Raw genomic sequence first — 12,143 nt, forward strand, 5'->3', positions numbered from 1 at the left:
TACTGCACTTGCACTTGTTTGGAACGGTTGTCCATCCGCTTCTATGACCTCCACGTCATCCCCTTTCTAAAATAACAACAGCTGGTGCATTGAGGATGGTATGCACTGGTTTGCATGGATCAAATCTCTGCCTAACAACGCTTGAAAGTTTGCGGAGGAGTTTACCACGAAGAATGCACATAAAGATGACATACTCCCCACAGTAACATCAGCGGGGAGTACCCCAATGGTCTTGGTAGTTTCCCCTGTAAATGCAGCAACCGAAACTTCCGAAGGAATCAAGTCTTCTTCATTTTTGCCCAGACTTTTCAGCATTCTTACTGGAAGAACATTCACAGCTGAACCATTGTCAATCAACACCCTGGACACTGGCTTCCCATTCAAGTGGGCTTTGATATACAACGGCCTTATGTGCTTGGTCATGGCCGGTGTAGGCTTTTCAAGTATCACTTGTTTAGGCTTATTCAGGTGATCTTCCTTGATAATCACTCTTGAACTCCCTTCAGGGAGTTTATTTGCATGCTCTTTCTTTTGCACTGATCCTTGGGGCATCAACTCCCCACTCGCTTCTTCCATCATTTTAAATCTCTCGGGTAGTATCACCACTCCTGTGGCACAGTTCACGGTGATGTGAAATTCTCCAACGCGAAAATTAATTGTTTTTCTTGCTTGATCATCCTCTTCGCTTAACAAATCATCATCATCTTCAACAAACTTATCCTCAGTAGCCGATCTTCCGAACTTGGATTTACTCCCCACTGGCTCCCTGGAGGCTGGAACATCAATTGTGGATTCATTTTTCAACTTAGCGGACTCCTCTCTTCTTGCAATTGCTCTTTCTCTCAACAGTCGTCTCTTTTGTGTCCTAGTCGGTGGCCTAGGGAACTTTTTGTGTTGGGCCACTCTCCAAGACTCACTGAACTCCCCTCTGGCTGGAAGGACATATCTCGGCTTTACTCCACTGCTCTCAATCATTTTTCCTTTTGAGATTTCGTATGAACGCTGTTCTCTGCCTTGATCAGGTGATAACTTTCTAGTTTCCACCCTTCGTGACTCAAATTCATATGCATTTCTCCTGTCCGAATACCTATTTTGGCAATGATTGCAAGATGACTCCCCTCTAAACCTTTGTTTTTCCATCACTGGTCTTTCAAGGAAATGTTGATTCCTCGGCCTAAAGGCCGCGGATTCACCAACATTTCTGGGGAAACGCGGTTGAACTGTTCGTATTTGATCGGCACTATGTCTTCCATGAGCTTCAAACAATTGACCCTTTGGAATGCAGTATTTCTTGATTACTCGGTCTTTCACTGCAAAGGATCGGCTTCTTTTCTCATTGAGAAGACCCCTCAAATCTGTCACACTCACATTAACCAAAGCTACCGGGGGAAAAGGATCATCATCCACCGCCATAAACTCTTGTTTGTTGGGGAATTTCACAACTCCCTTGTTAATTCTATCTTGAAAAATGTTCTTGAACGCCCAACAAGATTTGGTGGCATGATTATAGGAGTTGTGGTATTTACAATACTCTCATCCCTTCAGCTCTTCTGTGGGTGGCATCTTGTGATCAGGCGGGAATGTGATGAACTTTTCTTTCACCAGGAAGTCGAAAACTTCTTGGGTCTTTGATACATCGAATGTATACGGCATGTCTTTGGGGAGTTGGGAGTTGTTCTTCTCTGTTGGCTTCTTTTTTAGCAGGGAAACTGTGCAAGACCCGGCCGATTGAATCTCTGCCAATGCACCTCTTCCACCTCCTGATAATAAGACCCCATAGTAGTTTTCTTCTTGTATGACTCTTCCCGCAATAGTTCTTCGTATTCAGCCACTTTGGCAGCTAGCTCGAAGAAATCCCTGAACTCGATTCCCTGGAATTTCTTCCTCAATTCAAAATCTAGCCCCTTTTGTGCCATCTTCACGAACTCGGTCTCCGGTATGAACACCTTGTACCTATTCTTCATCTTCTTGAACTTGTCTAAGAAATATTCCACAGACTCTCCTTTCTTTTGAGTGATTCTGGATAAGTCCGCAATGCACACTTCAGGCTCTGTTCTATAGAATTGAATGTGAAATTGTCTTTCCATCTCTTGCCAAATCATCGCTGAATTTCTGGGGAGTGAGGCATACCAGGCGAATGCAGTCCCAGTGAGGGAATTCGGGAATAGCCGCAACTTTAGATTGTTGAAGTTCTCCAAGTTGGCTAATTCCCCGCACTGGATGGTGAATCTGGCTATGTGTTCCATCCTGGACTGGCCATCCTCCCCAGAGAATAAACTGAAATCATGAACTCTATAACCCCTTGGGTACGGGTTATTCACGTCAATGTAGTCTGGATAGTGTTTGTGGAACTCTGGGCGGCCAATCTGTTTCAAGGCCGGCCCATATAACTCTTGAACAGCTTCTCTCACCATTTCTGGATCAATCCCGTGCATGTTCCGAGCGGGGAGTTGGTGATGGTAGTAATTTGCCCCCCGAGCTTGGAACCCTGCATTTAAACCAAAATTACCTCCTGGGAAGCCCTCATCCACTCCTTGATGATCCATGTGCAATATGTCATCATAAACTCCCGGTTGGTACAGAGGATTGGTCACGCTGTACACTTGAGTAACTGGTTGTTTCAAGCTCCCCACTCCATGAGCACGTGGATATGGCTGAGATCTCCCCCCTAAGGTTTCTTCTCTCTTGTGAGGTGGTGTATACCTTCTCTCTGGATGATTTAGGAGAGTTTCCCACTCCCTGATCGGATTCATGAACTTGGTTGCTTCCCTGGTCAGCCTCTTTGACAGTGGTATTTTGCTCTCCTCGAAGGGACTGACTCGGCTTACACAAAATGGTTTTCAAACAGTCAGCCATCGCCTTAGATAATGCCAATGAGATTTCCTCAATCTTTGTAGCAGTCAGTTCTTCAATCACTCTGTTTGAGACTTGATCATACGTAGTAGGAATATGTAAATCCATTTCTTCAACCTGTGGTTCAACAGCGTGTTGCTCTGGCTGAGGCGCTTGAGTTCCCTCTTGATTCGCCAGAGACTCCCCACCCTCCTGATTCACGTTTTCTTTTCTTCTTGGCGGCATAGTGAGGTCCCACCGGACGTGCCAAAAATATGTTTGCACAATATTTGGTGTTGCGGGCGTGCCAGGTGCGAAAGTGCACCGATTTGTGTGAAATGATAAAAATCTAACTTCTAAAACCAAGCGACGTGAATTCTAAATTCGACCGTCAGTTATAGTCTCCTAAAACAAATGCAATGCCAAAAATAAAGAAAACTATTGGAAATTGATGCAAATAAACCCCTGATATGATTTTGAATTTACAAAACTGTAGGAATTCATCAAAGACATGAAAAATATAATAAATTGTTGCTGAAATCTAGAATGAGAAGACGTAAAATGCTAGAAATATATTGAAACGCTTGAAAAACTAAAACTTGAAGATTGAATTTTTTGCAGAGAGTATTTGCAGATTTGTCTGTAGAGTTGAGTTGTCTTGTCTGTGTGTCCTTTGTCAGTCTTTGCCGATCCCTTTTCTCTCCATCGCTGTGCCGTTTCACTCCACTCCCCCATGATTCACGTCCCCGCTTTTCACGCCACGATCTCAACCTCCCACGTTTTTCTCTCCTTTGGCGCTTTTTACTAGTTTTTGAATTGATTAAAAATCCATCCGCCACACTTAACAGACCTATACAATTTAATTTGGCTTGTGATTAATGTGAGCTTCATAATTAATTATTTTTAGCCCAAACACCTTCGACAAAAATGATCCTCATACACTACACCAGCAGCCCCTCTACATCATAGTAAGAAAAACGTGAGAGGTACAAAGAAAAATGCAACGGATGGAACTCAAGTCAATGCCGAGGAACGTTTATGCATGGACCGAAAGAATTACACAATATATCACACATTTCTCTTCAATATAGCGTGAGTGATGCAAAGGAACAAGGATACATGCGTGCCTGCTGTTTGCTTAAGGAAAAACTATCGAGGAACCAACAACCGAAGGAAGAAGATCTTTGCTTGAGGAGGAAAATGGCTTCACCGAAAAATTGCAGCAGCAAATCACGAGGAAGCTTGTGAGTGGAGGGGGTGGGCGGCTGCCCAAATGTAATTAGGTTTAGTGGGAGCTTAGGGAAATGCTTAGCTGCTAAATATAAGGTTTAGGATTAAATAAATGGGCCTTAGATGTAAATCAAAAGTTTAAAAGAATTATTTAAGCCCAAAAGTTTAAAGGTGGCCCCATTGAATCCAAATGCACTCCCAAAAAAATATTTCGTTTTGGAAAGATTTTGAAAATATTAGTCGAACCCTCAAAAATTCCTCCGATTCGATAAAATTTGTGCACCGTTAAAATAAATTCATGCGGGTAAAAATACCCAATAAAATCCCATTTTTGAAAAATACACTTAAAACACCTTAAATTAATTTATAAAAATAAATCATGTAATAAATAATTTTCCTGAAAATTCTCCGGTCTCCGTTCCTCGTTCGAGCGTAAAATGCATCTAGAAACCCTAATGCATGAACTTTTAAAATTTCATGAATTAAATCCTATCATGCATGAATTATACATAAAATACATAAAAATAATTAAACACGTAATTAATGAAATAAACATGCATTTACTGCTTTAAAACAGTTTAATAAAATACCAAAAAAATTTAATAACTTGTATGCATGTGGTTTACGTGGACCTTCATATTTTCGGGATGTTACAATTTCCAACCAAGTGAGAGCCAAGATTCGTAGAGAAATTGGGGATGCAAAATTCTGCATTTTAGTTGATGAAGCGAGAGATGCATCTAACAAGGAGCAGATGGCTATTTTATTAAGATTTGTGGATACTGGAGGATTTTTACGAGAGTGGTTCTTTTCCATTGTACACGTGATAGATACAACTGCTGCAACACTGAAGAAAGAAATATCTGATGCACTTGGTCGTTATGACTTGCATATGCACAACATGCGTGGACAGCGATATGATGGTGCTAGCAATATGCGCGGTTCTTGGAATGGATTGCAGGATCTTTTCTTGAAAGATTGCTCGTGTGCATATTATGTACATTGTTTTTCTCACCGGCTTCAACTAGCATTAACTGTAGTTGCTGAAAAAGAGGTATCCATTTGGTTATTCTTTCCAAAATTGAATTCCATTTGTAATCTCATCAATGCATCTCCTAAACGGCACGGTGAGTTACATTCTGCTCAAAGAATTGAAGTTGCACATATGGTAGCTACTGGTGAACATGATAAAGGTAGATGATGTAAACAAATTGGAAACTTATTACGACTTGGAAAGACTCGTTGGAGTTCTAATTTCGACTCACTTTGTATCATGATGGATATGTATAGCTCTGTGATTACTGTGTTAGAAAATATGGTGAATGATGGAGCTTCTAATTCCAATCGTGGTGAAGTTAGTGGTGCATTGATTCCGATGAAGTCTTTTGATTTCATATTCATATTACACTTGATGCATAAGATAATGGGGGATAACAAATCTGCTTTGTCGAGCATTGCAAGAAAAATCTCTATATATTTAAGTGCAATGGATTATGTTTTAGCGATTAAAACTTTGCTTGGTACTTTGAGAGAAGAAAGATTTGATCTCCTACTTAGTCATGTGAAAGAACTTTGTGTCAAGTATGACATTGAGATACCTCAGATGGAAGCTTGTTATAAATCTGGTGCAGGTCGTTCTTGTTAACATAATGATTCAATCACAGTTGAGCACCACTATAGATTTGATGTATTTACAGCTATTATAGATTTTCTAGTTGAAGAGCTTAATAGATTCAAGGACGAGGCAGTTGAACTTCTTAAACTTAGTTGTGCTTTGGAACCTAAAGAAAACTTTAAGATTCTTAATGTTTATCATATCTATCAACTTGCTGAGAAATTCTATTATCTTGACTTCGATTCACAATATTTGCATCACTTGAGAATGCAATTGGATCACTATAAACTTGATGTTGCTGGCCACGAAAGATTTCAGAATATATTAACTATTTCTAAATTATGTCGAAGATTAATTGAGACAAATAAGTCAGGAACCTACGAGTTGATTGACAGGTGATTTATATGTTTTTATTGTTTACTAATTTATCGAATCTGATATATTTATTTAATTGACATGTTGATTCGTTTTGTTTTTAACTCTCTCCGTTTCTACATCAACAACGGAACGGACATTTTCAGCAATGAAACTTGTTAAAACAGCCCTTCGTAACAAGATGGAAGTAGATTTTTTCGGAGATTCTATGATAATCTACATCGAACGAGATTTGGCAGAAAAAACTGATAACGTTTTAATAATTAATGAGTTTTAGTCTAAGAACAATCAAAGAGCACAACTTTAGTAGTGTTTTAGCTCCATTATTTTGAAGGTATTAAATATTACATACTCTTGTTTTATGTTTTCGTGAAGTCAATGTTTACATATTAAATACTCTTGTTTTATGCTTTAATGAAATCAATGTTTATATATTTTTTATTTAAACTTTTTTAGTTAATTAATTATTTATTAAATACATCATGAGACGGAACCAGCCCCAGGTAATTTTGAATCCTGACTCCACCCCTGGAGTTGTTCATCAAAAGGATCTTCGGCTTCACAACACCTATGTTAGAGTAGATGTCCTGTAAGCCAACCGTTGGTCAGTGATTTCATTGACTCAATTGTAATAAACAATCTTTAATTTAATATAATTCATTATTTCATTATTTATTATTTCTTTATCTGTATACCCATGTTATCAAACATAGATAAAGACCTTTATTATACTTTAATAGAAACGAATCATAATTCGATGTTGAAACTCATTTGTAAACACTGTATGATCTAAATAAGTTGCAAGTCGATTCAGCCGCCTAAAACATGGATAAAGGTTGCTTGAGCTCGAGACTAGCATCTGTGATGTTGTGTACTGCGTTTCTTGGTAAGGGCATAGAGATGTCCAAACATGTAGATGGGTAGTCATATGATGATTATACCGAACAAACCTCCCTCGGACTTTCAAATGGTTATCATTCATCGAGAGGCCTGTGGTTATGATGGTACACAATTATTCCTTACGACCCGGGACAACATTGAGACTTTATATGCTAGGGTTGTGCTTTGACTCGTTTACCGGCCAGGTGAGCCATCAGGTGGCGAGGTTGGGTACAGTTACGACACATATATGAGTCATTGAATTGTAGTCGGGAATTCATCGCTCACCTACGAGTGTGGATATCCTATGTGATCTGATGAAATAATAGTGCATAGAATATCTGGCCAGAGTATGAGATGTACATTGGAGAAGGAGTTTTCCAATGATACATGCGATGCCACTATTTATATGTATCACATAGTTATCGAATTATTATACAACCCTCGATGAACCAATGGTTGCAGATTCGATCGGGATATATGAGGTGAAGGGACCATACTGTACGCTAATCATAATCAACTGATTCTTGCACGCACTATCAGTGATACCTAGGGAATCATGAGACGATGCTACTAGACGCTCTTACCATGGTTCGATGGATTTAATCAGAAATATGATTTCTGACATTCTAATGATCAATGTTGATACATAGAATGGGGCAAATAAGGGTGAGCATGAATAAAGGATTATGTCCTGAATCACAAGGAGTTGTAAACGACGGCTAGCTGTATCCCTAAACCATTGAGGGTCACACAAGCACTGGATCGTTTGTTCCAGTTGAAAGAATAAATTCAAGAAGTTGAATTTATATTATGATATAGTAAATTCAAGAAATTGAATTTATGATAATTAAATTTTGAGAGAAGAAATTTATAAATTTTGAGAATTTAATTTATTAAACTCAAAATTTGAGTTTATTAAATATTAAATTTTGGAGGTGGTAAATTCAAGGAGTTGAATTTGTAATATTAAATTCAAATGTTGAATTTATAATGTATTTAATTTATTAAGATCAAAAGTTGAGTTTGTTAAATATTAAATTAAAATTGGTAGGAAATATGTTTAATGGGTTTGTGGGAGTACAAGTCCAACATACTAAATAATTAAAGTTTTTAATGGACTTTGATTAAATTAATTGACCTAGCTCAATTAATTAATCAAGCTCATTAATGTTAATTATGTGTATTAAGGTCATGACTTAATTATAAAAAGGTGTTGAGAGGCCATAACCCTAGCCACCACAAGACACAAATTTCGAATCACTCTCCTACTCCTCTCCAAATTTCGACCACCTTGGTTAGAGTTTAGGGTTGAGCCGCCTCTCGGTTTTAATCTCTAACTTAAAAATTTCTTCTAATTTTTCTAGTGCAAATTAGAAGAGGAACAAATCATCTAGTCGTGGACCTGATTAAAAGAATAAAGAAAGGAGTTTCTGAAAAACGTTCGTAGGGAATTCATCAAGAGCTATCTCCGCTAACTCCGAAATAGTTGGAGCCGTGTGAATATTTCATCATAGCCGTGTGAATACTTCTCCAGAGGTATAAAATTCTAACACCCTATGAATGTTTGATCATATAAATCATACGATAGCCCAAATCAAAATTTTAAACTTCTGCTGCGTTTGAGCACGAGAAAATCGAGATCCAACAACCTAATCACAGACACAACACCTAATTACAACAACTGTGTTCAGTTGTGCATAATATTTTGTATGTTATTTTATTTGTGTAAAGTTTTTTGAGTTGAAATATTCCGTTGCATGTGTAATTTTTATTTATGTATCTAACTATAACTATAGTTGTGATTATTCCATTGCAATGCCATGTAATATAGTGTAAATTACTGGACAATAGTGGTCGAAAAAGTTTGCCACTTCTTACCAACATCTGTAAATTTATTTGCTTGCAACTTACAGATTATTGATAATGTTGGATCCTGCAAGATTTTTCATGAGATTCGCAGGTGAGTTTCGTAAGTTGGCGGCTGACCGTAATTAAATTCGGTGACAATCTGAACTCTTTGATATGAAAGTCAGGTTCGATTCCTGTCTATAATGTACTTTTCTGACCTGGTTTGAGTCTGCGCGCCTTCAACTCCCATGGTGATTTTATATTCACAAGGAAATAAAACCCATATAAATACATGCAGAAACAGAGGTGCGCCAAAGGATTCATTAATTCAAATTGTGGAAATAGGAAAAAAGAACATAGTCCCATCAGAACCAAGTTCTATACTCGAACTTGATCAATTCATTTTCAGGTTCCCAAATGCTTTACACTGAATTATTATGAATTCTCACGATATTTTTTTCGCCTCTTGGAAATTTGGCTTTCAAGAGATCAAGTCCATGAGCTCTATATCCTCGTCGTCGAAAAAATCGACCTCCTTCTTCACTCCACCATGCAGATCAAATGGCAACTCCACGTCAAAACACATAACATCATCAATTTCTGAGAATTGATCTCTCGGTGTATCACCGATAAAGGACTCCATACCTCTGTCTTCGAACAAGTCACGATCATCATCAAAACTGAACTCTGGAATCTCATCAAAGTCATATTCGGGCAACATCTGATCAACTGGGCATAACTCTGTTTCTAACTTCTGTGGTGAAGAAACATTCAGGCCTTCCTTTTGATCAGTTTGTGCACCGGTTTTTGATTTGCTACTACTTCCTTTATCGAAATTAAGGCTTTTGATATAGTTTTGGAGGAGGGAACTTGGTTTTGGCCATTTTGTCCTGCATTTTCTTCTGGAAAACTGTCTTCTTTTAGTTGCATTCCAATGATTCTTGATTGAATTCTCAGTCCTCCCGGGTAGTTTTTTGGTGATTTCTGCCCATTTGTTACCTACTTCCGCATGAGCCTCGATCAAAATTCTGTCTTCCTCCTCTGTCCATAAGTCCTTCTGGGATGTAAACAATTGCAAAAATATATTAATTATATTTAGAATAAAGCCTAAAGACTAAAAGTAAAATTATGAGAAGACAAGCGCAATGAGCATGTCCGTGAATCTCAATATTCAAAATGCTAGATTGTATATCATAGCCTGATCAGTGTAGATATTTTTTTTTTAAAAAAAATATTTAAAGAATGAGAAATAATTAAATCCAACTTTAATATCAGGCCTCAAGTGGTTATGCCATCTCTCTCTGCATTGCTTCCCTATTCTCCCCTTCAGCACTTGCGCAATTTGTGACCATTTTCTCACTCCATATTTCTCCACCAATTGGATCAAAAGTCTGCACAGTCACATAATAAAGAATTCAAACTGTCAAAAAAACAAAAAACAAAATCCCAAAAAGAGTTGAAGAATATAAATATATAGTAAAAGATATATATGTTTCTGGGATAGATTTTGCTTATTCGTTTCTTCATTTCTTACTCGTCTTCTTCAATGGTCCATTGCCCTTTGGCTGATTTGGTCTTCTTCCGGTCTCTACCTGACTTTTTAGCGGTTGCCGGTTCGCCCTCAATATTGATGTGATCACTATTCTTAGTTCTCACATTTTTGCTTCTTTTTACACCATCCTTTTTGTCACTTACAGTTACATCACCATCAGAAACACGCGAATTCCGATCATGATCGTCATGAAAAACAAAGGACAATGGCTGAGGGTCTTCACAGATTATGGATGTTTCGACCCCCATTGGTTTATTCAAAAAATTCAGGAACAATCCTTCATCTTTGAAATTCTGCATGACTAATGCACCAGTGCTAGCTCTACAATTTTCCTGATCATTCTTGTATAATTCGAAATCAGAAGAAGAGTCGTGGAAAAAGGGTTCAAAACTATTGAAATCATCATCCATGCGGATCCCCATATCCGGATTAAACGGCGACGAAGCCACAGGGAAATGATCAAGATGGTTGAAATCTTGGAGGTAACTCTTTGAAGACTGTAAATTCTCCATGCAAAAATCTTGGTGTGAGATTTCGAGTTTCAAGTCAATAATATTGTTGGACGAACAAATTGGTAGAGGGGCATGATGGTCAATTCCACGCGTTGAAGTGGACTCCATTGAAGAGCATTTGAAGGGATGAAGAAGAATGCTATGCTGCAAATCTTTGTCGGAATTCCTTTGAATTTATGTATTTATTTATGAATAAAGAGACATTTAATGTTGTAATAAATTCATCTTGACCATTGATTTGTGGGTTGATCTGACGGTGGGGGTTGCATTCATGCACACGAGATTGACTTTAGTCAAAGAACTTTATTCCAAAAAATGGGTAATTACCAAGTGAGAACAATTTCAAGATTAAATACGAAGATAAAGATACTGTTGAATTTATTCATGAGTGAGTCTCATGTGAGACTGTCTCACGGATACTAATATGTGATACGGGTCAAACCTACGCATATTCACAATAAAAAGTAATACTCTTAGCATAAAATATAATACTTTTTCATGGATGACCCAAATAAGAGATCCGTCTCATAAATTAGACCCGTGAGACCGTCTCACACAAATTTTTGTCTTTATTTATTGACCAATAAATATAAGGCAAAAACTTGTTTGAGACGGTCTCATGAGTCCTATTTGTCAGACGGATCTCTTATTTGGATCACCCATGAAAAAATATTATTTTTTATACTAAGAGTATTACTTTTTATTGTGAATATGGGTAGGGTTGACCTGTGATCCGTGAGAAGGTCTAATATGAGACCCACTCTAACTGTAAATTATCTAAACACAAAAACTCTTATGAGACTCTTTAATAGGTCAATTTTGTTAAACAAATCTCAACCTCGAACCAACCCATGAAATATTATATTTTATGTCAAAAGTATTAATTTTTATTGTATGTATGAACATGGTCGACACGTCTCACGATAAAGATATGTGACACCATCTCATAGAAAACTCGCCTTTATCTAAATTGCATTAAGCTTGCAAGTTGCAACAATTCACAAGTAGAATGATGAATATGTAATTTTTCTAATATATAGTTTTATATTCTTCTAAATTTGTGAATATAATCCTCTTAATAAATATACAATGTTATATGTGCAAGTCAATTTATACACATGTAGTGGCATTATTCACCAAACTAAAGTTCTTTTAAAAATTTAATTTAATTTATTTATATGTATAAATACAAGGTCTATCTAATTTTTGTGTACCTTAGAACTTTATTATCCAACTTCTCTTGAACGAATAACTTTTTTTTAATAAAAAAAAATCTATGAAGGAATACTATCCAAAT

The 12,143-nt window shown here is 37.3% G+C and overlaps 2 protein-coding genes across 2 annotated transcripts; one reads left to right on the forward strand and one right to left on the reverse strand.

The window, feature by feature from the left end:
• Window positions 1-5,338: 5,338 nt before the first annotated feature.
• Window positions 5,339-6,076, forward strand: LOC140805372 (uncharacterized). Its single transcript, XM_073161643.1, has 2 exons — window positions 5,339-5,693; window positions 5,778-6,076. Exons 1-2 carry the CDS (start codon window positions 5,339-5,341, stop codon window positions 6,074-6,076), a joined length of 654 nt encoding a protein of 217 aa, XP_073017744.1.
• Window positions 6,077-9,258: 3,182 nt separating this feature from the next.
• LOC140805373 (uncharacterized) lies at window positions 9,259-10,954 on the reverse strand. Its single transcript, XM_073161644.1, has 3 exons — window positions 10,317-10,954; window positions 10,047-10,173; window positions 9,259-9,839 (listed from the first exon to the last, which is right to left on the reverse strand). Exons 1-3 carry the CDS (start codon window positions 10,952-10,954, stop codon window positions 9,264-9,266), a joined length of 1,341 nt encoding a protein of 446 aa, XP_073017745.1. The 3' UTR covers window positions 9,259-9,263.
• Between the last annotated feature and the right edge of the window lie 1,189 nt (window positions 10,955-12,143).

The sequence above is a fragment of the Primulina eburnea genome, chromosome 11 (genome assembly GCF_022965805.1).
Source record: "Primulina eburnea isolate SZY01 chromosome 11, ASM2296580v1, whole genome shotgun sequence".
Classification (NCBI taxonomy): domain Eukaryota; kingdom Viridiplantae; phylum Streptophyta; class Magnoliopsida; order Lamiales; family Gesneriaceae; genus Primulina; species Primulina eburnea.

Excerpts from the sequence above, each read along its gene's own strand:
- LOC140805373 (XM_073161644.1), bottom strand. The coding sequence starts at position 10,954 with ATGGAGTCCACTTCAACGCGTGGAATTGACCATCATGCCCCTCTACCA. Across the intron at positions 10,174-10,316 it reads TGGACCATTGAAGAAGACGA|ACTTTTGATCCAATTGGTGG; the intron begins GTAAGAAATGAA and ends GTGACTGTGCAG. Across the intron at positions 9,840-10,046 it reads ACTTGAGGCCTGATATTAAA|AAGGACTTATGGACAGAGGA; the intron begins GTTGGATTTAAT and ends TTTACATCCCAG.
- LOC140805372 (XM_073161643.1), top strand. The coding sequence starts at position 5,339 with ATGGATATGTATAGCTCTGTGATTACTGTGTTAGAAAATATGGTGAAT. Across the intron at positions 5,694-5,777 it reads TTGTTATAAATCTGGTGCAG|TTGAAGAGCTTAATAGATTC; the intron begins GTCGTTCTTGTT and ends TAGATTTTCTAG.